We start from the raw sequence: 27,198 nt of genomic DNA, 5'->3' as shown, positions 1-27,198 counted from the left end.
CTAGCTGAAGACAGTTGTAATGTATCCAGGAAGAAGGATGTACTGCTGAAAGACTTTATTGTACAAACAATATACATTATTGCTTGCACAAAAGTTTTAATATTTTAAATTAAAGGTTTGCCTGTTTGGGTACATGAGCTGTATTTTTAGGTTGACTCAACATTTGGTCTCTTAGTGCAACAGGCCCTCACCGAAGTGGTCAGACCTAATCAACTTGTTTTACATTTTAAAGGGAAAATGTCACACTAGATGTCACTTTGTAATATGTTTACAGACAGATTTTATGGCATTCAATGTGCAGAGAAAAGTAGCTGTAAAATTGATAGCCAGTATTTGGTCTGATGCAACAGTTCTGATTTTGTTGTCCGTTTTAATTCCAGTAATTACTACAGTCGAACTTCACTTAAACACCAACTTGTACACAAAACTGCTTAAGCCGTAACTCCTTAAATTTACCCCGTTTATTTAAACCCTAAAAATAAACCATGTTTTTCATCTAACTCAAGTGGGAGTGAATGAAATTGGTGTTGCAGTACGCATATGTATGTTTTTAAACATAGTCTAACCACTTGAGTCAGACGAAAAATGTGGTTTATTTTTAGCGTTTAAATAAACGGGGTAAATTCATGGAGTTACGTCTTAAGCGGTTTTGTGTACAAGTTAATTCCAGTAATGTTATAATCTGTTTAAGAATATTGAATACTGCTGTAATTTAAGAATGTAATGCAGTCCATTGTTTTAACCAGATCTGGCTCCATTTTCTGTAACATTTAATGTATGAACTTATTTGTAAGTGTATGTATGTACATTATATATGTGTATTTGTATATATATATATATATATATATATATATATATATATATATATATATAGATATGTGGTGTACTATATATAGATATGTGGTGTACTATCACAGTCTTGAAACCCATAATCTTGAGACCATAATATCGAAGAAGCAAAATGCTGAAGACCACAATGTCTAAAAATCTTGAATAGTGAATTCCCCTACCGGTATGAATCTGGTAACGAGTGCTAACAGGAGTCCTGCAAAGGGGGGGGGGGTCAGTTCCAGGAGTGCGATTATTATGTTCTCATGATTATGAGTTTAAATATATGCAAGTATATGTGTGTGCGTGTGTGTGTGTGTGTTTGTGTGGATATAGATATAGATATATATATATATATATATATATATCTATATATATATATAGATATATATATATAGATATATATGTGTGTCTGTATACAGAAGTGTATGTATAGATATATGATCAACATCCGAAATATCGATATCAAAACATTGACATTAACAAGTACTGCTCATGCCCAGAGATTTAACCTTGGACCAGGCAAAACTACAAGTAGTACACCCCCCACACTCCCCTTTCTAGTTGTATGTACTTCTGAGACTGCTCAATCCCCAAGGAAAGGGGATCTTCCCCTAAATGGGAATTGTCGATCATAAGCACGTATCAATCATGTGTTTCTGTCTACTAGATGGTGTTCACGGATGCAAAGACGCGTGTGTGTGTGTGTGTGTGTGTGTGTGTGTGTGTGTGTGTGTGTGTGTGTGTGTGTGTGTGTGTGTGTGTGTGAGAGACAAACGTTTGCATCATGGCATGGCTTTATTGCTGAATTGTATTTATTGCTCATTGTTCTTAATGAACGTCTCAGCTTTCTGGAGTTGTTACTGTACTTGAGTTGTTGACAGTGCAGACAATGTCTTGTTCTGTGATAATCTAGTCATTTATTAAACCATTGTTGGAGATAGTTAATTTAAGATTTAATGTAACCCTTTTGAGAAGTTGCTACATTTGTTTTGTTTAGTCCTTGTTTACTGTATTGATACTTATTTTGATAAAAGCAAAATTGTTTGCTGTCAGAAATTTCAAACATGAAGCTGGCAGAGGTCTGGAATACAAGAGCTAGTGTTGTGTAGCAGGTGAAATATCTTTTGAAGAGATTTGGACAGAAAAAAAAGAAAACTAGGATCACATATACCTGCTTTCAAGTGTTTTTTCTGCCATGATTCAGTCCACTCGTGGACATTCATTCTCCGTGTTCTTCGTGTTTCACTGTTGCAGTCATTACATTAGGGTAATCTGCTGGCAGGTTGCCCTCAGTCGGCCTGATTAGCAAAGTCTTGGGTCCTGCATCGGTTGCTGTCCCTTCTTCCATGACGTCAGGTCGTCAGAGGTATAAAACATGCATCCAACGCCATTACATCAGTCTTTCTTGCCGTGCGGTGCCCAAAGCAGAAGCAGTTCGCAAGTGCCGGTCGGCAGACTCCTGAAATTTTCGTTTTCAAGTTTCAGAACCAAAGTTTTCAACTTAAAGCTAAGTACCCCGTTGGGGAAACTTTTTCTTGCTCCTTACCAATGTCAGTAAAAGTTAATAATTGCATTACTTGTGGAAAGCAAATACCTCACAAAGATTTTCATTCGTACTGTATTCCTTGCCTAAGCCCTGACCACGACGTACCTTGCTGTCGGTTTTGTGCTCTATTTAATCAGCGCACTGTCGTCAGTACATTTCTGCCTCTAAATATTTCGGTTCTCTGTTTAATTATCCAGAAATGTCATCGGTTAGCCATTTAACTACCGGGATTCCGAAAAAACGCAAAGATAAAGACAGAGACAGGCCGCCGAGGTCCAAAACTGCTGATGACGCTTCTAAGCCAGTCGCCAGTTCGCCAGTACTCAGTGAGCCACTTTCGCAGCCCCTGATACCCGCTACATCTGATTCGTAGGCCTCTACTGAGACCCATTCAGAGTCTGGTATGCTGCGAGATGCTTCACCTATGGTACTCGCGGATGTCTCTACCTTGGGTGGGTCCGGAGCCGATGAGCAGGCACCGGCTTCTGAAGGTGTATTCAGGCCTACAGACTTGAATATTAAATCAACTCCACCTTCATTACTAAGACCTAAATCTCGATCTATGTCTGTAAAACTGATGCCCAGGCCACATGTTCAGGCCCCTATGCCTAAAAAACAAAAGATCAGAATGGCTGAAGATCTAATTACTGTATTCAGGGGTAGTCAAGCCCCCCTGCCTAAAAAACAAAAGATCAGAATGGCTGAAGATCTAATTACTGTATTCAGGGGTAGTCAAGCCCCCCCCCCCCCTCTCCAAGAGCCCTAGGGCTGAGCTTGATTATGAATCTTCTGATCAGGTTTCTGTTTCTTCTGATTCTTCTAATGACCTGGATATGTCCATACCTACTTATGAGGATTCTGCTGCAGAGGATTCCATTCCCTCTGCTAACCCTCTTGACAATTTTTCTTTTGGGGAAACATTACATACCTTAAGGGAGCATTTCCACTGGGAAAGTCAGGAATTTTCTGATTCAAAAAAGAGGTTTAGGGATTTCTTTCTTCTGCCTCAGCATAGGCCTTTGGCTATACTTCCTGTACTACACATTGTTGTGTTTTCAGAATTTAGTATGGCCTCGTGATTCCCTGCCTCTGGCTCCTAGTAAACCTGACCAATACTACAGGGTTCCTGAGTCCCACAAGTTCCTTTTCAAATATCCTGTTGCAGATCCAGAAACCATTTCTCAGGGGCCCAAGGGCATTAAGGCTTCAACTGCTAAAAGTCCTACCCCTTGTGATAGAGACTCCAGGGCGCTGGATAGATGGGGTAAGAAGGTTTATACTTCTGTAACCTTGGCTGTCAGGGCTTTAAACTGCCAATTTCATATGTTAAAATATCAACAGCATATTATTGAACTGTTTAAACAGAAAATGATGTTGATTCCAGACTGTGTGGAAAATAAAGATTTACAGGATTTATTGCATTCTGATGAACAAGTTGGAAAACATACTTTGCAATGTGGTTTTGATTCTTTAGAGGCCTCCTGCAGGGCTGCTACTGGTCTGTGCTTAGAAGGCATGCTTGGCTTAAGGAGCAATCTTTGCCTGATCACGTTAAAGCAAAATTGTTGGATGCTCCTTTAAGTCAGGACTGCCTGTTTGGCAATAAGGCTGAAGAAATTCTAAAAAAGATGGAAGATAAAGCTAAATCTATGCAAACTGTTAAAGATTTCTTACAAGTGCAACCTCCAAGATTTAGTAGGCACTAGCCTAGTAAGAATTGGTGTTTTCCAGCTCCTTCCAGATCCTCTCAAGCCAAACCCAGACACACCAAAAGCACCAGGTTTCAGTCCCAGGGGACTCTCAGAACTAAGCAATGGGGGGCCTCCACTTCCAAATCTGGAAATAACAAGACACCCCCCCATGGTAAACAGTCTCAGTGACTTCCTTTTAAAATTTCCAAGCACTTACCTTTTAGCCGCCCCTTTGGGGGGAAAGATTGCTCTTCATGCAAAGAACTGGGAACTCATAACCCAGGACAAATGGGTTTTAAATGTAGTGTCCCAGGGATACAGATTTCATTTCCACACGTTACCAACACCAAACGGGTGGCCAGAGGCTCAAAAACAAGTACTTTCCCTCTTAAACATGGAGGCTATTCAACCAGTAGCAGAAGAGGAAAAGGGACAAGGTTTCTCTTCCAGGCTTTTTCTGGTACCCAGAAAAGACAAATCATGGCGTCTTCTGGACCTGTCTACTCTAAACACCTTTCTGGACATTCCAAAATTCAAGATGCTGACTCTTCACCAGTTAATTCCTATGCTAGGCAAAGATGCCTGGTTGTCAACTCTAGATTTAAAAGAAGCATACCTGCACATCCCAATCAGGGAATCTTGCAGAAGATACCTACGCTTCAAAACAGGCTATTTGCATTATCAGTTCTCTGCACTGCCCTTTGGATTGTCTACTGCGCCCAAGGTATTCACAAAGTGCCTGGCTCCAGATATTGCATTTTGCAGGCAAAGAAATATTCAAATATATCCATACCTGGACGATTGTCTAATTCAGGCAGAAAACCAGGGCATACTTTAAAACATCTGGCGTTTGTAAAAAGGGTACTAATTGTCTGGGGTACACCATAAATGAAAATAAATCACAACTGGTACCCTCTCTACAGATTACATTCCTGGGTACAAACTTGAATACAACTGCCCAGATGGCTTTCCTCACGGCAGAGAAGCAAATTCATTTGGTAACCTACTTCAAACAAGTGGCCACAAAAACCCTGCTATCTGCAAGACAAATACTGCAAGCCTTTGGGTTCATGGCCTCCTGCATTCTTCTAATTCCATATGCAAGACTGCATGTGAGGAATCTACAGTGGTACTTATGGAGTCAACATTGTCACAGTCTGGAAACAATGATTCCTATCATACCTTACCTACGCCTGGAATTTCTATGGTGGGCAGAGGCCTGCCACCAAAACAAGGGACTGCCATTCACACTACCCCCTGCCACCCAAACCCTAACTACAGATGCATCAGACTATGCATGGGGGGCTCACCTGGCAGGGAAGTGCATTCAGGGCAAATGGAACCCAAATCAAATGCACCTACATATCAATCAAAAAGAAATGTTAGCCGTACAGAATGCTCTGATAGACTTCAAGGACTACATTCTTCCAGGACAACTAATGGTAAAGATGGACAACGCCACGGTTATGTGGTACATAAACAAGTGGGGGGGGGGGTACACATTCTTACCCCCTCTGCAGACTAGCCATGGCATTGTGGAACACAGCCTTTAGCTACCAAGTGCACCTACAAGCTCAATTCTTGCCAGGAAAATTGAATACACAGGCAGACTGACTAAGCAGAAATCTCATGGACCCACATGAGTGGAAACTGGAACCACAGATTTTCAACATGTTGACAAGCAAATGGGGGAGCCCAGACATAGATCTGTTTGCCACCCCCCAGAACTACCAGTTGGATGGACAAGTTTTGCACAAGGACTCCCCACAAAGAAGCCTGGAAAGTGGATGCTCTGTCCTTCAGCTGGAAAAACCTATCAGTCTACACCTTTCCCCCTCAGCCTCTACTCTCCAAAGTTCTGCTAAAAGTCAAACAGGACAAACCAAGAATGATTTTGATTGTTCTAGACTGGCCAAGCCAACACTGGTACCCGTTCCTTCACAGTGTGTCGCAAATATCTCCATGGCACTTGCCTGAGACCCCTTCCTTGCTGTCTTGGCAGAAGAACCGAATTCTGCACCTTCCGCTTCCAACACTGAACCTTGCAGCCTGGCTAACCACGTAAATTCACCCTTATCATCCCCCAGCAAACCTGTGATGGATGTCATCTTGGAGGCGAGAAGACCTAGTACTAGAAAATCTTATGCTGACAAATGGAAAATATTCTGTGCCTGGAACCAATCTTTAGGGATGAGCAGCACCCAGTTTACCTCAGAATTTGCAATACATAACTGAGATGCTTCACAAGGGCCTGTCTTTTTCCTTTTTTTTTTTTTTTCGAGGACCAGTCCATCCTTCATGCCCAAGGTGGTTTCCAGTATGGCACTTAATCAGTCCATTCATTTGCCAACCTTCTTTCCCAATCCACAGAACAAAGGGGAATGGATTCTGCATTCCTTGTATGTGCAAACACAACTTAGATTCTACTTGGACAGTACTAAATCTCGAAGAAAATCTGAACAATTGCTGGTAGCATTTGCTGCAGGGGCAGAGGGGAAGGCTATTTAGAAACAAACCATTTCTAAATGGATAAGCCATTGCATTCATTTCTGCTATAAGCACCATGGAAAACCTATCTCACTCCACCAGGGCTGCATCTACTTCTGCAGGCTTTCTCAGAGGTGTTCCTACCAGGGATATTCTAGAAGCTGCTACCTGGAATTCTGTACATACTTTCACCAAGCATTATCATTTACCAATTTTCTCTAAATCCAGAGCTGGCTTTGCCACTGCTGTCTTGCAGGGCCTTATAGCTGTCCCTAATGCTGTATAAACTCCTCCTCCCAACCATAGCTTTGGGAATCTGCCCAAATGTAGTGACTGCAACAGTGAAACATGAAAAACATAGTACAGTTGTGTACACTTACCATAAATGTAAATGTTCGAGTGTATTCACTGTTGCAGTCCTGGTTACCCTCCCTCCAGCCCCCTACTTTTCTCTGGCTATACCTCTAATTTCTTTTACTATGCTTAAAAGCCTTTTTGGTGTATTTGCTTTTGGTTGGAGGTATATTTTTGTGTTTTTAATTTTATTTGCTCCCCATTAGGGGGGCACCTGACATCTGGGGCAAGAAAAACTGATGTAATGGTGTCGGATGCATGTTTTATACCCCTGACGACCTGACATCATGGAAGAAGGGACAGCAACTGACGCAGGACCCAAGACTTTGTTAATCAGGCAGACTGAAGGCAACCTGCCAGCAGATTACCCTAATGTAATGACTGCAGCAGTGAATACACTCTAACATCTACATTTATGGTAAGTGTACACAACTGCACTTTCCTGCTACCTTTCCAGTTCCAAAATCAGGGTGTTTCTCCATAGAATTGGCTTCAATAATTAGCTGGCAGATGTCAGTCTAGGGGGTCCAGTGTGTGTCTGCATGGGATGAAATGGTCAACAGGTGTCCTTTACCTGTCACCCCTCATTTATTGTTGTGGCTACCATGGCAGGAAAAATGTTTATCTCCAGGGTTTGCCCATCTCTGATGATTTGTGATGAATCACTTGTGAGATTTTGAGCAGACTAATTGAGCGCCTTGGTCATTTTGGTTAAGCAACAGTATGAAGTCTTGTAAACTTGTTCAGTGTTATGCTAGCAAAGCCCAAGCAAGGTGAAACGATTAAACTCAGAGCTCCTGACAGATGCTAGTTTTGAAAGAAAAACAAAATTGTTCCAAAGAGAAGTATTGTTAGAAAAGACAGGATGGGCAAGTCAGATGGCACAGGGATCAAATGACAACTTTTAAAACTGTCAAGACCTGCAAATGTCCGTTCTGTTGTAAACTGTGTCTTACATGACTGAATGCACTGGGGTCGTGAAAGTAACTCCCATCATTCTAGATTAGTGAACCTCTGGGAACTGTTACAAGAAGTAGAAGAAGTGAAACATCCATAAAAACTGAAATGTAGAAAACTACTATGTAAAGAAACTCTCAGATCACTTAAGGCAGCTCTGCAAATAAGTACACTGAAAAACGTAGACAGCTGCTGCACCATGGAAGAGGATTTATAAGAGAAACTAATTGGATAATTAACCTGCAAGTGGATAAAGCTTCTGGCTTAAATGGAGTGGTTCCCCTTAAACCTGTATTGAAGGGGTGGAGGCTTCTTAAATGATTGTGGATTGGCTGAGACGTACATGTAATTGGACATTTTTTACAGTTGAAATGTGGATCTGAAGAAGGTTTTATACTGAAAGTGTTCATCCTATTTTAGTTTTATAGTTGATTTAAACGTTTATTGTTTTGTTTTATTCAATAAATCCTCTTCCATGGTGCAGCAGCTATCTACTTTGTTCAGGGAAATAGAGAAAACTGGTAGTGGTAGAGAAAATAGTTCAATGGCAATGTGATAAAACTGGATGATGAAAAACAAGTTATGGAAAGTGAATTTCCGGTTCATCAGAATCTCAGAACATGTGCCAGGTTCATATTTTTTATAGCAGGGCTGATCATGAGGTTCTTTAGCCTGACCACAAGACAAATGCCAAAAATCAAGAAGTTTTATATTACTAAGAGACACTCCAGAGAAGTATGTATGTGCCTGCCTACACTCACAGCAAAAGGGAAATCCTACAGCAGGCATGAGCAATATAAGCTAGATTTGTATGACAAGTTATTTAAGCAGAAAAAGACTGCAATGTAGAACAGATGGGCTGAGGATTCTGCAGCTAAATACATACATAGGCTACCTGGTGATTTTAGCTGCCTGTGGAAAGATGAAAGAATCAGACTGCAAAGTGAAGAGAATTTTAACAAATGTAGGCGTTGGTTACACAAGAAAAGAAGCAGTAAACAAGAGGAACATAAAAACAGTTTAAATTTGATAGCAATCCTAGATTGGAGTAGGAACAGAAACGGACAATGGAAAAATGCATCAGTACCAGTTCAAGAGCAGGAACTAGGCCCACCTGTGGAGGAAGAAACACAAGAGAAGAGAATGTGGAAACATTGATACATTGATCACTCAAGAGGTAGAGGAAGCATATGCAAAGTCAGAGATAAAAACCTTGGCAAAAGTTAATGGAATAATAAGGACAAGTGCAAGGATATAAGCCTAGAGTAATGGCACACCAAAAGGATCTAAAAGTCTTCCACAAAGCAATTCAGAAAGAGTATTTATCATGGTAGAATCAGGAAGGAGAAGTGGAGATAGGGGACTGTACAGGACAAGAGGTGTAGGCTGAAGAAGGCTGAGATGCTCAGACAACCTCTTGCTTGGGGTATGGAAGTCTTGATAAAATTGGACAGGACACAAAAGAAGGATACATAAAGAATGCAGCACCTGCTTCACAGGAAAGAGAAAGGAGTTGAGCAAAAGGCGAACTGCCATTGTCATCTGGAGGGAAGGACCTTTGAAGGACAGTGCTAATGAAAAGGTAACATTATCTGTTTAGCTTAAATAGCACCATTAAAAGATCCATTGAATCACAATTCTGGTGGGCTGTTGCATGCTGAACTGGCATATGAACTTTGCCTGCCTCAGAGGTATGCATAGCAAATAAGTGGACAAAAAATGTAAGGTGCAATGAGGCTGTCATAGGTTTGGACAACATATAGACAAGTTTTTGTAATGTGGAGTGAATGAGAGGAGTGCATAAAGAAGATAACAGTCTGAGTGAGGAAAAGTTTAATTGAAAATGTTTTACTGTTAAATGCTTGATGCTGTGAAGGTCGAGGCGAAGCATTCACTGAAACCTTTCCCCAAAAGTAGGCATGCCAAATACCAGCAAGCCCCAAAACTATTTTGAATGTTGACACTCCCTACTGATCTGGACCCAGGATAAAGCACTAACATGGGCCCAGAATGGGGGCAAGTTTGGATGGTCTATAATGTCGGCATTCAACAGTCTGACAGTCAGAATGTGAAGTTAATGCAACTCGACCTTCCAAGTGTCAAGCATGTGATTGTAAACCTAATAAAATCCACCAGTGAATGTTGTAACCACGTGTATTGATTTAAGCCAACTGTATTTGATTAGGGACTAAGCAGAGGTTGTATGTAGCAAGGAGATTTTGAAATGTGACTGAAAAGGTAAAAGAAGTGGATAAAGTGGACCTAGGGAGAGGAGGCAACAAGGGGTGAAGTAACCTGCCATGAATAGTAAACGGAAATTTAAAAAAATGCTGTAGGAAAGATACTGGCTGGATCTTGGAGCAAACATGCTGAACATATAACCTAAGCAGTTCAGTGGAGTTTTAAGTAGGTTTATGGAGTGCATTAATAAAACAACAGCATATTTGCAATCCCCACATGAGATTGGGGAAAGTACAATCACTTACTTGCATGTCAATTTAATTAAGGACAAACCAAATAAAAGATATATAGCCAAAAATTTATAGAAAACCAACTTATTCAAATTCATTTCTAAATTTTACCAGTGCCCATAGTTGGCAACAAAAAGGCGGTGGTTAAGGGACAATTTTAAGGGCAGCTAAGATGGTGACTTTAGATCTGGATTTTGAAATTAAATGTGACAACTTAATAGGTATGTTTTCAAAAAGAGGCTATCCTATTGACGTTGTATGAATTGTATAAATAAGTTAAAAATAAGAGGTCTAATGGGTATTTTTCACCTATATTAGGGTATAATATGGAACAACTGCCTACTAATGGAAAAGAAAACGCTGTAGTTACCATGGTATTGTTTATAACATCGTATAATGTACATTTTCAAGAGATTAAGATGATTATGTCAAAAAATTGGATGGTAATACAGGAAGATGTGTAGATAAGCGGTAAACTGGAGCAAGGTTTCAAAATGATAGCAAGAAAAGGAACTAGTTTAAAAACCTTGCTGGAAAGGAATAAGTCAAGCAACACAGTTAGAACACAACAAGGCAGTGTGAGTAAGTGTGGTAGGTGCAATTATTGCAGGTATATTCAGGAAGGCCATCCTATTATAATAAAAGGAAAGTGTATACTATTAAAGGGAAATATAATTGCAGTTGTAAAGGTCCTGGTGTACATAGCTTTATGCTAAGAATGTCAGGCTTATGTAGGTAGAACTCGTATGCTTAAAGAAAGGATATATGAGCATACATATGAATAATGAAGCAAAATGTTAATGCACTTGCTAGGCATGTGCACGAATGCATGGATCATGAATTTAGGTTCTCAGTATTACAACAGGTTAAAATGCCTGAAAGAGGTGGTCTTTGGGAACTTCTGTTGGATAAAGCAGAACTAAGTTGGCAATTGAATTTATTTTCTTATGCCTGGCCAGGACTGAATGATATATGTAATGTTAGCACTGTATTGAAATTGAAAGCATTAAATAGATGATGAAATATTTTAATATATATTTTATTATCAACACCATATGGGTCTGTAGTTTGTTCAGGTTTATTAATTATGATTTTATAAAAACAGTGTATATAATATATATGTAATATGTATTTAAATTTATGTACTTAAATTCATATATATTCTTATTAGGAATTTTATGAAGTGTAATTTGATGGATTCTGTGACATCATTATTTTTGGCACCTTTTTTAATATTTAAACAATGATTGTTGTATTGTGTAATTGTCTGATGAAGTTTACCATTTAGTAAATGAAAAGCGCTTGGCAGCAAAGTCGTATCAGTCTGTATTCTGTTGAACTGCATATTTGTGTGTTTTTATACTGGTTTGTGCTGTTTTTCCTTTGGAGTAGTGACTTGGCATTCTCATGGATATGGAGGCTGGTTCTCAACCTTTATTTTTGCAAAACAATTTACAAAATAATTCAGATGAAGCCATGGGTAAATTACTTGAGCTTATAGCACGGCTCAATCAGCGTATGGATGCATTGGCTGTTATTGTGGAAGGAATAAAATTTACAAGTACTGTTGGGCAGGGCAGTCTGCAAGCTGGCTCTAATTTCCATTCCAAACAGCAACTACAAGTAACGTGAGAGAAGGCACGCTTGGATGCACAGGATGGTGTACGTACGGAGGAAGGTGTTCTAATACATGGCGTACATACGGAGGAAGGCGTTCTAATACATGGCGTACTTACGGAGGAAGGCGTCCTAATGCAGAGCCAAGAATATCTCAAGGAGGGTCACAAGTGATTTATGGACAACAGAATTATCCAGTTAGAGGTACAGCATCAGCTTTTGTGACGATAGCTGTTAATGAAGTGAGCGCTGCCCAGAATGAACAAAGACAGTCTCCTTTGCCTGGTTTTGATGTCCGACGTGAATCTATTGTAGTAAGTAACATGTATAATAATATAATGACTGAGCAAACTAATAATATGACTGTACAAGCTAACAGCTTTGGTATTGGTTATGCATCATGGGTTTGTAACCACACAGCTCGGACAGCATTAAATTGGAAACCACCTTCTATAAATGAATGGTTGGTTTGTGATAGTATTGGAAAAGAATCTGATGGTAATGCACATGAGGATGGGATGAATATAAAAAATTTGTTAGAACAGTTTGATACAAAATTGTATAAATTAAAAAAAATTACAGTTAGAAAATATGCATTTAAAAGAGTGTTTAACAAAGTTGTGCCAGAAGGATTGCGTACATGGTGCTACCCCTCAGGTTTGATTGATAAATCGTCTTTTCATATGGAATTGTTAGCCATGTACGATACACAGCTTTGAGCGTCTGGAAATGTTAATCAGATACAGTACAAAAAAAGTTGATGTATTTTTGCAGGAATGTAATGGTTTCGAAAATCAACTGCAGACTGAAATTAGTTATGAAAGGTATAAATATGAACATCAGAGAATTTATGAAAGTATTGAGGAACAGTTAATGGAATTGAAATGTAAGAAACCTAGTAAGTTATTAAGGGATAAGGAGCAATATGAAAAAGGTATAGCTTACCTAAAGCCCCCTAAGGTAAGAACGTTGCAAATTTCTCAAGAAACCCCTAATATTAATACAAGCACAAATGGGCAACAGGGATATGCACAGGATGAAACAAGGGCTAATAATGGTTCAATTCCACTACAGGAAGCGGAACAGTTTTGAGTCTGCGGAGACAGGTCTAAGGAGATCAGAAAGCTTAAAAACCGTGGTAATCACAACAATAACGGCAATAGGCAATATAATCAGGATTTTTACACACCTTCCAGGCGCAATCAGGGTGATTCCAATACCGGGGGAAAGAAAGGGAGAGGGGTTGCAATTGATTAATGATGCTGATGATCTGGAGTATGAGAGAAGAACAGAATGGTGATAATTATGCTACCAGTGCTATGCCTATAATCATTCATGACAGTACAAACAATTTCAAAGTTTATAATTTTTCCAGAACTGTTATTGATGAGGTTGATGTACTTATCAAAGGCCTTACTTTTGTTCCAGTAAAACGTCCTAGTTTAGCTGATATTTTAATTGATTTAAAGTTGTTTTTGAGAAAATGAAATCTAAAAATACTATTCAGGTTAAATAATGTACTGGATGATGGCTTATTTCAAGGAAGCAGCACATTTAACCCCCCATTGCACCCCACATTATTGCTATATGAAAAGATATGCGAGATTGATATTAGGCATACCTTTAGTAGAAGTGGGGCATTTGACAATTTAACGAATGAAGAAAGAAATAATTTGATATTTTTAATGCAACAGTCCTTAAGGATTATGAAACTGGATGGGGGGGTTATTGAACATGGATGTATTTGATTACAATAAAAGAATGTATGAAATATTAGCTCAAGCCACATACCAGGAAGTAATTAGGAATGAGGTTAACATACCCTGTAAGAAAATTGATGTCCTGCTTAACAATATGTTTCTTGAGAACAGAATAACTTTGGCTGATTATAATTATTTGAACAGTATCTCTCCAGTAACCCCTACCATTTTTGGAGCACCAAAAGTGCACAAAAGGTGTAGTAAATCCACCTATGCGGCCCAAAGTGGATGGACGCAATTACATCACCTATGCAACAGCCAAGTATCTTGACAATACAATGAAAAAAATATGCAACAAGTTGTTCCCAGATCTGCAAGGACTCCTGACACTTTTTAGATATTATGAATAAAAAAAGAGTATTTAAATAACAGTTTATTCCTTACAATTGATATAAAGGATCATTTTACATGTATACCTCATCGAGAACGGTTGGAAGCTATTAGTGTATTTTTGCAAAAGCAAGGGGTAGTAGAAACAAAGTTTAATTTGTATATTGATTTGTTTGAAATGATGTTAAAGAACAATTTAATTCAGTATAAGAATAAATATTTCTTGCAACAAGTCGGAGTAGCCATGGGGGGGGGGGTCACCATGCGGTATCATTTTTGCTAACATCGTAATGGCAGTCTGGGAAGAGCAACATATTTTCAATGGCCCTTTTGCCCAATACATCCAGGTATATTTACGATATTTGGATGATATCTTTATTTTCTGGCAAGGAGACCATGGAGTTTTAAGTAGATTTATGGCGTACATTAATAATACAACATATTTGAAATTCACACATGAGATTGGGGAAAGTACAATTAATTACAATTACTTGGATGTCAATTTAATTAAGGGCAAACCAAATAAAAGATATATAGCCAAAATGTATAGAAAACCAACTTATTCAAATTAATTTCTACATTTTATCAGTGCCCTTACAATTGGCAACAAAAAGGTGGTGGTTAAGGGACAGTTTGTAAGGGCAGCTAAGATGATGACTTTAGATCTGGATTTTAAAATTGAATGTGACAACCTAATAGATATGTTTTCAAAAAGAGGATATCCTATTGACATGTATGAATTGTATAAAAAAGTTGAAAACAAGAGGTCTAATGGGCATTTTTCACCTATATTAGGGTATAATGGGGAACAACTACCTACTAATGGAAAAGAAAAAGCTGTAGATACCATGGTATTGTTTATAACACCATATAGTGTACATTTTCAAGAGATTAAGATGATTGTCAAAAAATTGGATGGGCATTTTTCACCTATATTAGGGTATAATGGGGAACAACTACCTACTAATGGAAAAGAAAAAGCTGTAGATACCATGGTATTGTTTATAACACCATATAGTGTACATTTTCAAGAGATTAAGATGATTATGTCAAAAAATTGGATGGTAATACAGGAAGATGTGCAGATGGGGGTAAACTGGAGCAAGGTTTCAAAATGATAGCAAGAAAAGGAACTAGTTTAAAAACATTGCTGGAAATGAATAAGTCAAGCAACATAGTTAGAACACAACAAGGCAGTGTGAGTAAGTGTGGTAGGTGCAGTTATTGCAGGTACATTCAGGGAAGTCATTCTATTATAATAAAAAGAAAAATGTATAGTATTAAAGGGAAATATAATTGAAATTCTAAAGGTCTGGTGTACATAGCTTTATGCCAACAATGTCAGTCTTATTATGTAGGTATTACAACTCGTATGCTTAAAGAAAGGGTATATGAGCATACATATGCAATAAGGAGGCAAAATGTTAATAATGCACTTGCTGGGCATGTGCATGAATGCATGGATCATGAATTTAAGTTCTCAGTATTACAACAGGTTAAAATGCTTGAAAGAGGAGGTCCTTGGGAACTTTTGTTGGATAAAGCAGAAATTGCTTGAGAGGGGGGAAAAAAAGCAAAAGTTGACTAGAAGAACCGAAGATACGTTAGAAGGGAAGCAGAGACTGGATTTGGGAGATCGGGATAAACAGGAATAAAACCAACAACTTGGAAATTGACAGATAAGTGTGGGATTCAAAGCATTAATTATATTGTGAAACACGACAGAACAAGAAAACATGGAAATGTTGGACTTTTTTGACTTTATTAAACTTGTAGGAGACTCTAAAGCCTATGCCCTATTTCATGTCATTAATGTTTTGAGGTACACCTAGAGGAGGGAGGATAGAGTTAACTGTAAGTAAAACAAACTTTTGTTCTTGACAGTAATATTTTTGTATAGTGCATGATATCTGCATGCTATAGAGTAAAGTTTTGTCAATTGTTTTTAAGTGTAATGGGAATACTAAAGTAACCAGTTGTCCCTGTTTATTTTCCTTCTTTTCTCTTTCTCTCTGTTCAATGTTAACAGATGTTGGCACTGTATTGTAAAAAAGAAAAGTCTGTTCAAAAGAGTGTGATACAATAAAAATGAAGTGCTTTTTTCTCATTCTTGCATTTGGGAGTGACTTGATTAAGGCCCTTGGCTTTACGTAGTAAGTTTTAAAAGAAAGCAAATAAAGAATATTGAATATGATAAGTCTCTCCTCTAGCAAATAAATAAATACTTCTAGAAGCAGCCCTGTAACTGGTTCTCATATCTCCATGGAGGCAACCTGATAAGGAGCAATAAAGACAAAGTACTTCTTTCTTTTAACGTTTTTCCTCAGTGGCTAGGAGATGATGTTTTCTGAAAGCATGCAAGTGTTTTCTCATTCTGGGAGAGCTATAATGTTAAGACAGAACCAGACAGCACTTAGTTAAGTACATGCTGTACCGTTACCTTAGCATGGCTAACCATCCTTTTAGATTAACCCAAGTCTGAGTGTGGCTGTCAGTTTGGGGCACATGTTTCTATTAAAAAGGTAAAACTTCAATATTTGAAGATCTAGATAATTTCTTATGTTAATATTATGCTAATAGGTTTTGGGGTGTATTTGATTTTGTTGTTTGAGGGCTTTCAGTAAAACAAAAAGTTTTATAAGATGTGACATAGGCTCAAAATGATATGACAAAAAAGCTGTATAAAATGTCAACCTGTCAAACGCTAGTGTGTGCATGCAACACAAAAGCTGCTGGAACTAGATACTTAAAAAAATGTTACAAGTAAAAGGTGGGAATAATAACTTTTTAACATAATGAGTGTTTCAGTATTATCTTTAAATGCTAATTGTCTCACAGATATGTACAAAAAAGAAAGAGTAGTGAACTGTATTAAAAAATGTAGAGTGCAAATAGCTATGCAACAAGAGACACATTTGGAAAGAACTGAACACATGAATTGGACAAAGGAAAAGGTGAGTACTTATATTAATTGCAACATGACCTCCAATAGTGATAAAAAAGGATAAAGAAGATAATGACAAATATGTAGTAGTAAGGGACTACTGGAAAGGGAGGAGGATTACACTGGCATGTATTTATATGCCACCTAAAACTTCTATAATGCACCTTAAGAAACTTCTGCGAGAAGTAATCGGGAATATTGCTTATAGGCGAGGACTAAAATTTGATTTGCAGCAGGGAAGGTGTGTCTGTGGGGGCCTAGAAGGAGGGTAGATGTTTGAAGAAATATATGACAATAGTTGGCATGGAAGATGTGAATTCAGTAGTAGGAGTTCAGAGTGAATTTACATATTATTCCCTAAGATACAAAAACTGGGCTAGGCTAGACAGAACTTTCAATTAAATGTGCATGTTCCTGTGAAATGTAAATTTTGATATGCATCCAATACTTATTTCAGATCATGCACCAATAATAACTTAAGTAAAAACACAGGGTAATGAAGTAAAAATGAGACACTGTCACTTTCCACCTTACTTGTTTGAAAGAGAGGAATTTAAGGAATGGATAGCGGAAATTATTCAGTTATTGGAGAAGAGAAATTTCTTCTGAAATTATAACTAGGGAGTGGGATAACATTAAAGTGGAGTTTAAAGATAGGGTAGAAATAAAAGAAAGAGAGATATAGTTAAGAAGCAACAAGAATTATTTAGAGGGACTGACAAATTTTACAGAACAAGAGGAGGAGCCAGTTGCAAAGTGCTAAGCAGAAAATAAAGGGTTACCTTGATAATGTGCGCGAGTTTAGAAAGACTATTGTTAAGCAGCTGTTTTTGACGATAATGCCAGAGCACAAAAACTGTTAATGCAATGACTCGGGCAACAGAAAGTCGAAGGAATTGTTGCTAAGCTTAGGAAGCGTATAACAAGGAAGATTACCGTCGATCCTGTAGAGGTACTAGAAATATTTTAGAAATGTTATGAAAGTCTGTGTAAAGCAGAGAATTATGGAGATCAAGAAAAGGTACAAATAGAAATGTTTATGAAAAAAACTAAATATGACAGATTTAAATATGCCAAGGCTAGCAGTAGTAGTAGAGGTAGGTGAGGCTCAATTACTAATAGTTAGGATATGAGGAGATGAGATAAAAATGGTGATGTATAACCAATCAACAGGAAAGTCCTCAGCAATAGATGGCATTTCTGTGGAAGTTTGGAAGCTATGAGGGAAAAACTGATAAAGATCTGGAAGGTTTTGTTTAACAGTACTTTAAGAGGAGGAGAGGCACCAACCTCCTGAAAGAAAGCAGTGATGACTGTAGTACCTAAAGAGGGTAACGATCCATCAGATCCAGCTTCTCATACATGCCCATTTCAATCCTAAACTATGATTATGAAGTGTTTGTGTATAATGGCTCAAAGAGTGGCAAAGGTGATGCCAGAATTGATAGAAATGGATCAATGAGGTTTTGTGGAGGGGAGGTTAACTTTTGATAGCATTGATAGAACACTGATGATCCAGAGGGAATCTGAATATAAGGAAAGACCACTGTTGTTGATGGGTCTTGATGCAGAGAAAGCATTTGACAGTCAGCTGCAAGTTTAAGAGCAGGGCAATGGAAGCATTTAAATTCCCTGATAAAATTATAAGGTTGATTAGGAAGATGTATGAGTAATCAGAGGTGAAAATTAAAGTGGGTGGTTTCCTCTTTGATGATTTCTGTTTGAGTAGAGGAACCAGGTAGGGGTGTCCTCTTTCCCCTTTATAATTTGGAATATATTTAGAACAGTTGACAAAGAAAATAAGGGACTCAGAAATTTAAGGATATAATTGGTGTGGTAGTCGAGAAAAACTGGCTCTATTTGCAGATGATATTTTATACCAAAACAAAATAGAAAATTACATTTCAGTGTTGCAGAACATTTTGAGGCAGTTTCAAATCTCTTTGGGATACAAAGTGAATAATGTTAAAACAAAGGCAGTAGCTGTAAATTATGTACCCACACATGAAATGGTTCAACAATATCCATATTTATGGGGATGTGTTAAAATGAAATACTTGATTAAAAAGGTTTCTGGTGTGGCAGCTAAGTATATGTGGGAAGAGAGTAAACAAAAGATGATACAAAAACTGAGAAATTGGATCCTCTGTTACATGGATATGGATAGCAAGATACAAGCAATTAAAATGTTTTTAGTCCCTTTAGTTGTATACATAGCTGAGGCATATTTTTATCAACCGGAGGAGAAGTTCTGGATAGCGATTAATAAAGAGCTGAAGGATTTTATCTGGGAGGGGAAGATGATGAGTCAAGTGGGAAAAGCTGATTCTTCTAATTGAGTAAGATGGTGTGGGATTACCCAATTTGAAGGGGTATTTTAGAGCCACACTGTTATGGCTCCTGTACACAGCACAAGCAGAAACCTGTAATTCAGACTAGAAAGGGATGATGATTAAACTAGGGAAGCCCAAGAAAGAATGAGAGACTGGGATTTTGAATGCATATCCTTAAGGAGAGTAACAATATCCATGCAGAATATTATAGTTATAAAGTAGCAGGAAGTGTTCTAAGAACTAAGCCAACACGGGAATGGAGAAAGGAGATTCTGCAAATACGGATGACTGCAATTAGGGATACAGACAATTGGCAAGAGGGGGCTGGAATTTATTGGGGAAAAACTGGTAAAAGAACCAATGTATTTGGAGCAAATTAGAGAGGGAAAGGTAATAGAATGGGAAGAGGCCAAGAATTTATTTGCACTGCAGGATAGAGCGCAAAGGCTTGATATCAAAGTATAGGCAAAGAGGAAGAAATAGGGGGATCCTAAGCAACAGACAAGCACTGGTAGAGGTTTTAGTAGGATTTAGAAAAACAATCAGAGGAGGTTAGAAAGGATTAAAAAGACAAATTGGATAAGTAGTTCACAAAGAAAACAATGGGGGATACATGTATGTTTCCCAAATATGCAACAAAGTCCTGACGATTTAGGAGCTTTGTTTAGAAGTGTTTACATAGGTATTTGTATATCCCAAGTAGAAAGAATTTTTTCTCAGGTAGACAGCAAATGTTGGAGGTGTGAGTGGGGAGAAAGCGGTAACTGGGAACATAGGTAGGTAAGAAGTACAAAGACCAGCATCTGCTCTCCTGACTAGAAATGTGATGACACTCTTGGTAGTGTTGGGTAAAAAGCAGAAATATGTATTATCTTGAGAGACTGCTGTTTTAGGAAGATGCTGTCAAACTGCTAGCATGGACTTTCTAGGCCAGGGAGAAAGCATCTACCTCTCATGGTTGCCTACATGATTGCCCTTGTTCCTCCATAGAGGTGTGGGCATGAAGGGCCAGGCAAAGGCAAGAGGCTGGATGGTTAGCAGGCATGGGAGCAAAAGTGACAAAAAGTAGCAGAAATACCGGGTGTACAGGAGGGCTTTCAATTTAATAAAAAGAATGCATCTTGTCAGTATTATTAATGCAATTTTTATTTACAAGTACTTGAACTTCTAAAGATTTTCATAGTATTGTTTAGTCATTTTAATCAGTAAGTCAAGCCCCTAGTACTGCTGTATAGTATTTCTTTCTTTGCAATTTCCCGCCATTGTTTCCTGACCATCTCTCTTTCCAAAACCTGCTGGCCATTGGTTTCCTATTTTGTGAGATCTGATCACAGGGTGTCATTATTCAGGCAGACATCATGTTTTTTTTTTCTTTTTACCCTGTCCTTTGTTAACCCACATGGCACCCTAATAATCTGAGTCCCACAGTGCCACTCCAGTGACCATAACCTCTCCAGCGTATATGCCTACATGTGGCTGCTCTTCCCGATGAGAGGGCACATGTGTGCCCATAGAGTTGTCTGCTGCTTCACCGTCTTTCACATGGTATGAGAAACAACATGTTAACATCACTTGGGTGTCCTTAACAAGCTTTTGTTTAACACCCTTAAGCACTGTTAAGATCATGTCTCGTGCTAGGGATGTCCTTAAGTTTATATATTTCTCAGTTTGTGTGCAGGCACAGTACTTCATGCTCTACAAAAGTGTTACGTGAAGGCTGTAATAACACTGATGTTAGATATTCATCTGATAGAATAGCTGAAGAATTTTTTAATGTCTTTGCTGGTATGCAGTTATTTTTTGTGTCTAAAAAATGACCATTTGAGAATTAAGCGCATTGTGGGTAAGCTTCATTTTGTTAATAGTTCCTCTAAGAGATTCTCTGGATAGAATATGAGCAGTGTTGAGAAGCAGGTAAATCATTCCTATTGTTTGCCAGTTAGATTGTTAGCATCTTGTGGTATATCCCAGATGAAAACGGTGTGCTTTGACAGCAGATAGATGTTTACAAAGTGTGCCAGTAAGTTCTGCATTTGGCATCAAATTTTTCAGTTCTTTGGCAAGCCATTCACAGGAAAGTGGGCCATGCTTTTGTTGCCATGGCGTTCTAGCTTTACCAGTTTAGAATGCAAGCCTGTACAAGCTATCTTTTTATGGCAGATAGTGAAAGGAAGATAACTAGAGTTGGGGTGCATTTGTATTGGTTAATTGGGGTGGAGCACTAGTGCACCTGAACTTTGTCCACGCTCAGCCTAGGAGAATTCTCTGGTTAAGTGTCACGCTCAGACTCGCACAGTAAGCTAATGGGTTTACCTGTGCATGTGCGTATTGCACACTGGTGACCAACAATTGTTCGAAAGACAGTTTGCAAGGTTTGCAAACTTCGAACAGAAGAAGGTTCGAATGTGCAATGAGCAAATGCACAGTGAGATTCGCTCATTGCACATTCGACATTTTGGGGCAGATTGCACTATAGTGGGGAGTTGGAAATGGTTCCTTTCCCCACTGTAGTGCGATCTTGGAGTTAGAATAATAAAGTAGGGGGGACGCAGGGGGCCTTGCCCCCCTGCATTACACTTTATCTGATTTTGTTGTCGACATTTATGTTCGAAACTCAGCAAATCGGCCATTCGATTTGCTGCTTTTCGAACATTAACAACTGTCGCTGTTTCCAGTTTCGTTTTTTCGATGCAAATATATAAATACTCGCACAAGTGTGATTCAAGATTATAAAGGTAAACCAAGCTAATGAAAACTGAGAGCATTGACTCTGGACTACAGAAAACAACATGCTGACAGCATATAGCTCTATTTCTGTGTGATAACTGCCTAATGATGTTAGGCACATCCTATTTGCAAGACTAGAGTGTAGGTTTGTGTTTTCTTTTATTTCTTGTTCATTTCTTCTACAAATAAATGACATCAGGTTCAGAGTTCTGTATTCAGACTTTTTTGCTTTGTACATATAACAGACATTATGATATTGTGCTAGTTTAATTATATGTAACAGTTGCATCTCACAGACTTTGATAATTATAAATTGTAGTATTGGCCTTTAAAAATCATAGCAGAGTCTCAAAAGTAGTAGAACTTTCTTATTTTCCAGAGTAGGTCTTTAGCTATTGGACCCCACCATACAGTTAGTACAAACTTACTTCAGTTATTTAGTAGTGTATACACCCCTAAATAGGTCCGACTTAATGAAGAAAATCAGTAAAAAAGAAGTGAGACACAATCTAGTGTTAAAAATCGTAGCAGCTGAGATGTGTGCTAATAGCTGATTCAGACCCTAGCAGCCATGATAAAGTAGTACATTACATAATGCACACTGCAGCTTGTATTCTTAAGGTAAGCATGAAAACTTAGTTCACTGCTTTGTGATTGACTTTTTTTTTTTTTATTTTGTAGTACATCAGTCACAGCCCTGGAAATTCAAAAAGAGGATTTGGTATAGACTGCGCCATCTTGTCCTGCCAAGTATATATCTCCCAAATTCTAGTGGCATCAGCACTTGGTGGAGTAGTGGAAGCAGTTGGCAGTGTGCGTGTTATCCCTATTGTGGCATCAGTCGGATCATTTCTTGGCTTTCTGACAGCTATGTTCTTGGTTATATATCCACAGACTACTGAGGAACCGAAGGAAGGGCAAAAAGAAGTGAGCAACATAGAAGCAATGCAACAAAATGGCAAGACTGAGAAACCTACAGTATTAAAACTCACTCCAAAAGGCATTAGCTCGAATGATGTTGAATGTGAATCAGCAGTCTGAATTTCATGCAGCCTTGTTAGTAGAAACATTCCAGTCTCTTTAATTGCATGACTTGGGGTATCATTTAAACTTGAATTTTTGACGCTTTCATGGTCCTTTAGTGTAGTAGTTGCTGACACTGAGCAAGGCATACTGTCGTGGAAAAGGCCATGCTGTAGGCATTCATATTAATTGCTATACAACATTCTCAGTCCCAGTGACATGTTTCAAACGAGAGACATACAGAGAAAATTTGATTGTAAGCGGAGAATAATTTTGTAATGGTGCATAGTAAAAATATATATAATTTTAACCAAAAAAATATATATATATTTTCAGGCATTAGCTAGAACTCTACTTAGAGGAAAAATATTTTTTCTTGTCCACATGCCTGGAATTATTTTGTAGTACATTTTGATCTCCAAATAATATACAGTTTACAGAGGAAGGCAGTTTTAGAATTTTATATTTTACTGTTTGTAGAGTGAAGGAGAAAGTCTTATTGCTGTAACTATTATCATTGCTTCAAGTTTTATAACTGTAGAGGAGTTAATGATGGAGTTAATTTAAAAGGTGTTCACCTTGGAGGCCAGGAGCAGAAGTTAGATAACTGTAAGCTAAATTCTAATAGCCTCATGTACACTTCTTATATGCTGTTATGTTGGACCCCACTGTAACTGGAACCAACTCATTAAAAGCCAGGTGTGACATTTAATTTTTTATCTTCTGAGCTGTTTGCAAAGCTTTACTGATCTCACCTGAATGTGATGGACCAAACTGAAGTACTGAGTCCCCTGCACTTTATCTAGCAATTTATTTACTTATTTTTTTTAAACAAACGTAAATCACATCTGTATGCTTTTTTAAGTAAATCTTGAGTCTACCCTAAATGGTAATGGCCTTTTTACCAAAGTGGTCACTGCAAAGTGCAAGTAATAGTTTTTGTCACTGTACGAGGAAGTAAAGTGGAAAGTCAGCAGTTAGTATTGACAGCCAAAGTCCACAGAAGGTCGGAAATGCAGTAATGCAGCTATTACACAGTGATTACTATTTGTTACTCACTCCATTGTGATAAATTACTTTTTATCTTGTAAGCAAATAACAGAGAGGAGTGTGGAGTAACTGTCTTACAGTCAATTTAAGTACAAAAGAAACAGGTGGATTTACTTGAAGCATGTTGTGCAGTTTTTTTCGTAGTTGTATGTGTATTGGGTGGGGGGGGTTACTGCACGCACTTTCTAAACCACATGCTTATCTGAAGTATATTGGGTCTGCAGGTATATCGGTAGCTGAAAGACAGTGATGCGCTGTTACTGTAAAGTTCCAGTGAATCATTGGGTACTGTTGGATTATGGACATCAGGAGTCAATTTTAAAATGTTTCTGCTTTCTGATTTGCTGTGGTAGCTTTACCTTCACACTGTCTGGATTAACCATTTATGAAAATGAAGATTACATCTCTCATAGCTTTTGGAGTCATTCTGCTTTAACAGAGTGCATTTTTTTATTATATTTCTGAATCTCAAGACGGTGGGTTTATTTTCAGAAGACCAGAGACAGCTTTTTAGGTATTTCTACCTACAGATTATGTCTGACAGTTGCACTGTTGCTGCATTTGTGTTGGTCTTAATCTGTAGTGCCGAAAGTGGAACAAGTGTAGTTTAGTGCAGAGTTATCGCACTTTCAGTGAAACACACCCAGCTTAACAGTATAGTGCCTCACAACAAAGTAATGCAGCAGCTGCATGGAGCAATAAAACTGTTCCCATGAGGAGCAGTCTGTTATTTAGTCCGTACACCCAATATCCCTTTTGTTGAAGTGCTTTGAAAACTTTGTAAATTACCATTTAGTGAAAAAAAAAATCATAAGTTTGCTGCTCAGTGCACAGCTTTATGACCATTGAAATACAAATATCAAGTGTTCTGTACTTTCTATAAAGACTATCATCTGTGTAATGTATTATAATGCCTTTTTCCTGTCCCTAATCCACAGAAGGTGAAATAATCTCTGGTAGGTGTTAGTCAGGTTTCGTCTTATTGGTGCATTTCTACTAAAATGTTGCCAGCATGTGGTAACACTAAAAAAAAAAAAACATACATCCTAGCATTTGGTTAGTAGACGTGCATCATTTTCTGACAGTCTGTATGGTGAACATGGTAAAAGGTTGTGGGTGGCAATCACCAACTTTCCTTATTATTCCCTTATTACCTTATATCCCTTTTGCATCTTTAGTAGTTAAGACTTGTGCATTGCAGTGCAATCCATATGTCTTAAGGTAGAAGTCTAATTTGGGGATCTTTTGCAGACACGTTTTATGGCATGGATTAAGTAAGCTAACGTGGACAACAGCAATTTCACAATGTACAGATTAAATGGGGGTGCATCCCTTGCTGTTGTCTGATCTGAATTTGAAAAAAAAATAGTGCTGTTTATTCTTCAAATGTCTCTTGATGGAAACTTGCTGTTGTCATTAGGGTAATGATCTAAAAAAAAATTGGTATTTTTACCCATTTTAGTAGAACATGTTACATTCTACAGCAGTTATTTCCCCAAGTGTATTTACCTGCATGGGAAAAGCATTTCCATTGTTCCAGTTTCTGTTAAGGAAATCCAGTAGAAAATGTGTAGATGTACAGCTGTTAACTTCTATCACATTCAAAAGCATTTCGATGACCGACTTCTGAAGGTCATCTGCTCTTTTTTTCAAAGTACTATTGCATTTTCCTTTAAATAAATTGTTGAGCTGCAGACGTATTGCAGATTCACGGTGCTAAACCGATGGAGGTGCTGAAAATGTAGGTTAACTTTATTCAAAGGTGAGAGTTGATTTTGAGTTTTTTTTTTTTTTGTGGGCAGTATAGTTGATTTGTGTATTTACTGTGAAGGGAAAAAAGTAAAAAAAAAAAAAAAAAAAAAACAGTCTACATCTCTTGATAAAGCTCTACAATCAAGTGCTGCAAAATGAAACATATGTATATGCCTTGTTAACTTAGTTTTGTGAATGCTTTTACAAGTGCATGCCTAAATCACACTGGAAATCCAGTTTCTTTGAGAAAATTATATAATCTAAAATTCTTCTTTTTAATTATTTTGTTACTTGAAGTTAAACGTGTATTCAAGTACCTATGTAAGCGTAGGGAAAAGTTAGGATAAAAAGAGGGGGTTAGCTTGCCCTGATGGACAGAAGTTCATGTAACTGCTGGCTTATGTCAAAGTCTTGTCTTTGCAGGGCTTTTGTGCAGTGATTTAGGTAGATGGCTTCTTTTTAAACCTGGATGCCACATAACACTTGGGATGTCTCAGGTTATTTAGGATTTGGAAAATCTTTACAGTTTCTTAGATTTTAGGGAGGATTGCTTGATCCTTTTTACTTCATCATTTCAAAAGTTTTGCTTGAAATATACTACTGAAAGCAATTGAGTTATTTTCTAGAAATAATTTGAGATAATAAGTGGATAGATACAAGGATTAACACACACACGCACACACACAATTTTTATCTTGTGTTCTGCTTTCATTTCAGCAAGTCGTTCATGTGCTGGCTTTGTTTCATCTGATTGTGTTGTTACTTAAAAGCATAGCTGTCTATGCAAGTCTGTTATATCTGTCTTCCGAAATGTGGCTGATGTTTAAACAACCAAATGCTTTTCTGTGATGTTACTTTGGGCAGATTGTCTTTTCCAGTCACGATGACAAATACAGACTTGGCTTTCTTATTCTTGCTGAGCTAACTAAAATTTGATGTCTGTTTAGTAGCTCCATTATGACATAATTGACAAACATTTTCTTGACTCTGTTTGAGTCTGATGTTAATTTTGTGAAATGTGGAAAATATGGAAATACTTTACCAAAGCTGGACATCAGAATGTGAAACCATAAAACAGCTGTCTCTGAAGGTACCATGTACAGTTCACTTGTGATATTCAGATAAATATGGTTGTCTGTTCAGTGTTATTACTCCATTGTTCATACACTTGAATGTCATGATGTAGGGATATCTTTCTTCTGTGTGGTATCACAGGATACCATAGTGTGTAGCATAGTATCAGTGCCCAGTTGTTGCGAGTCTGCAGCCACAGTGGTTGCAGCAGTGCTAATGGCCATTGTAATCAGGGATGTTTTATCTAGTCT

The 27,198-nt window shown here is 38.0% G+C and overlaps 1 protein-coding gene across 4 annotated transcripts in view; it reads left to right on the top strand.

Moving 5' to 3' along the window:
• Window positions 1-25,984, top strand: part of SLC45A4 (solute carrier family 45 member 4) — a 1,160,736-nt gene extending 1,134,752 nt beyond the window's left edge. For all 4 annotated transcript variants that reach the window (XM_044067266.1, XM_044067264.1, XM_044067267.1 and 1 more), the window contains one exon: window positions 22,730-25,984. In XM_044067266.1, the coding sequence (XP_043923201.1) occupies window positions 22,730-23,089 (360 nt within the window). In that variant the 3' untranslated portion in view covers window positions 23,090-25,984. The remainder of the gene's footprint in view (window positions 1-22,729) is intronic.
• Window positions 25,985-27,198: the final 1,214 nt, after the last annotated feature.

Source organism: Protopterus annectens, chromosome 3.part1, assembly GCF_019279795.1.
Source record: "Protopterus annectens isolate FY-2018-M chromosome 3.part1, PAN1.0, whole genome shotgun sequence".
NCBI lineage: Eukaryota > Metazoa > Chordata > Ceratodontiformes > Protopteridae > Protopterus > Protopterus annectens.
This window is presented reverse-complemented; position numbering and strand designations above follow the sequence as displayed.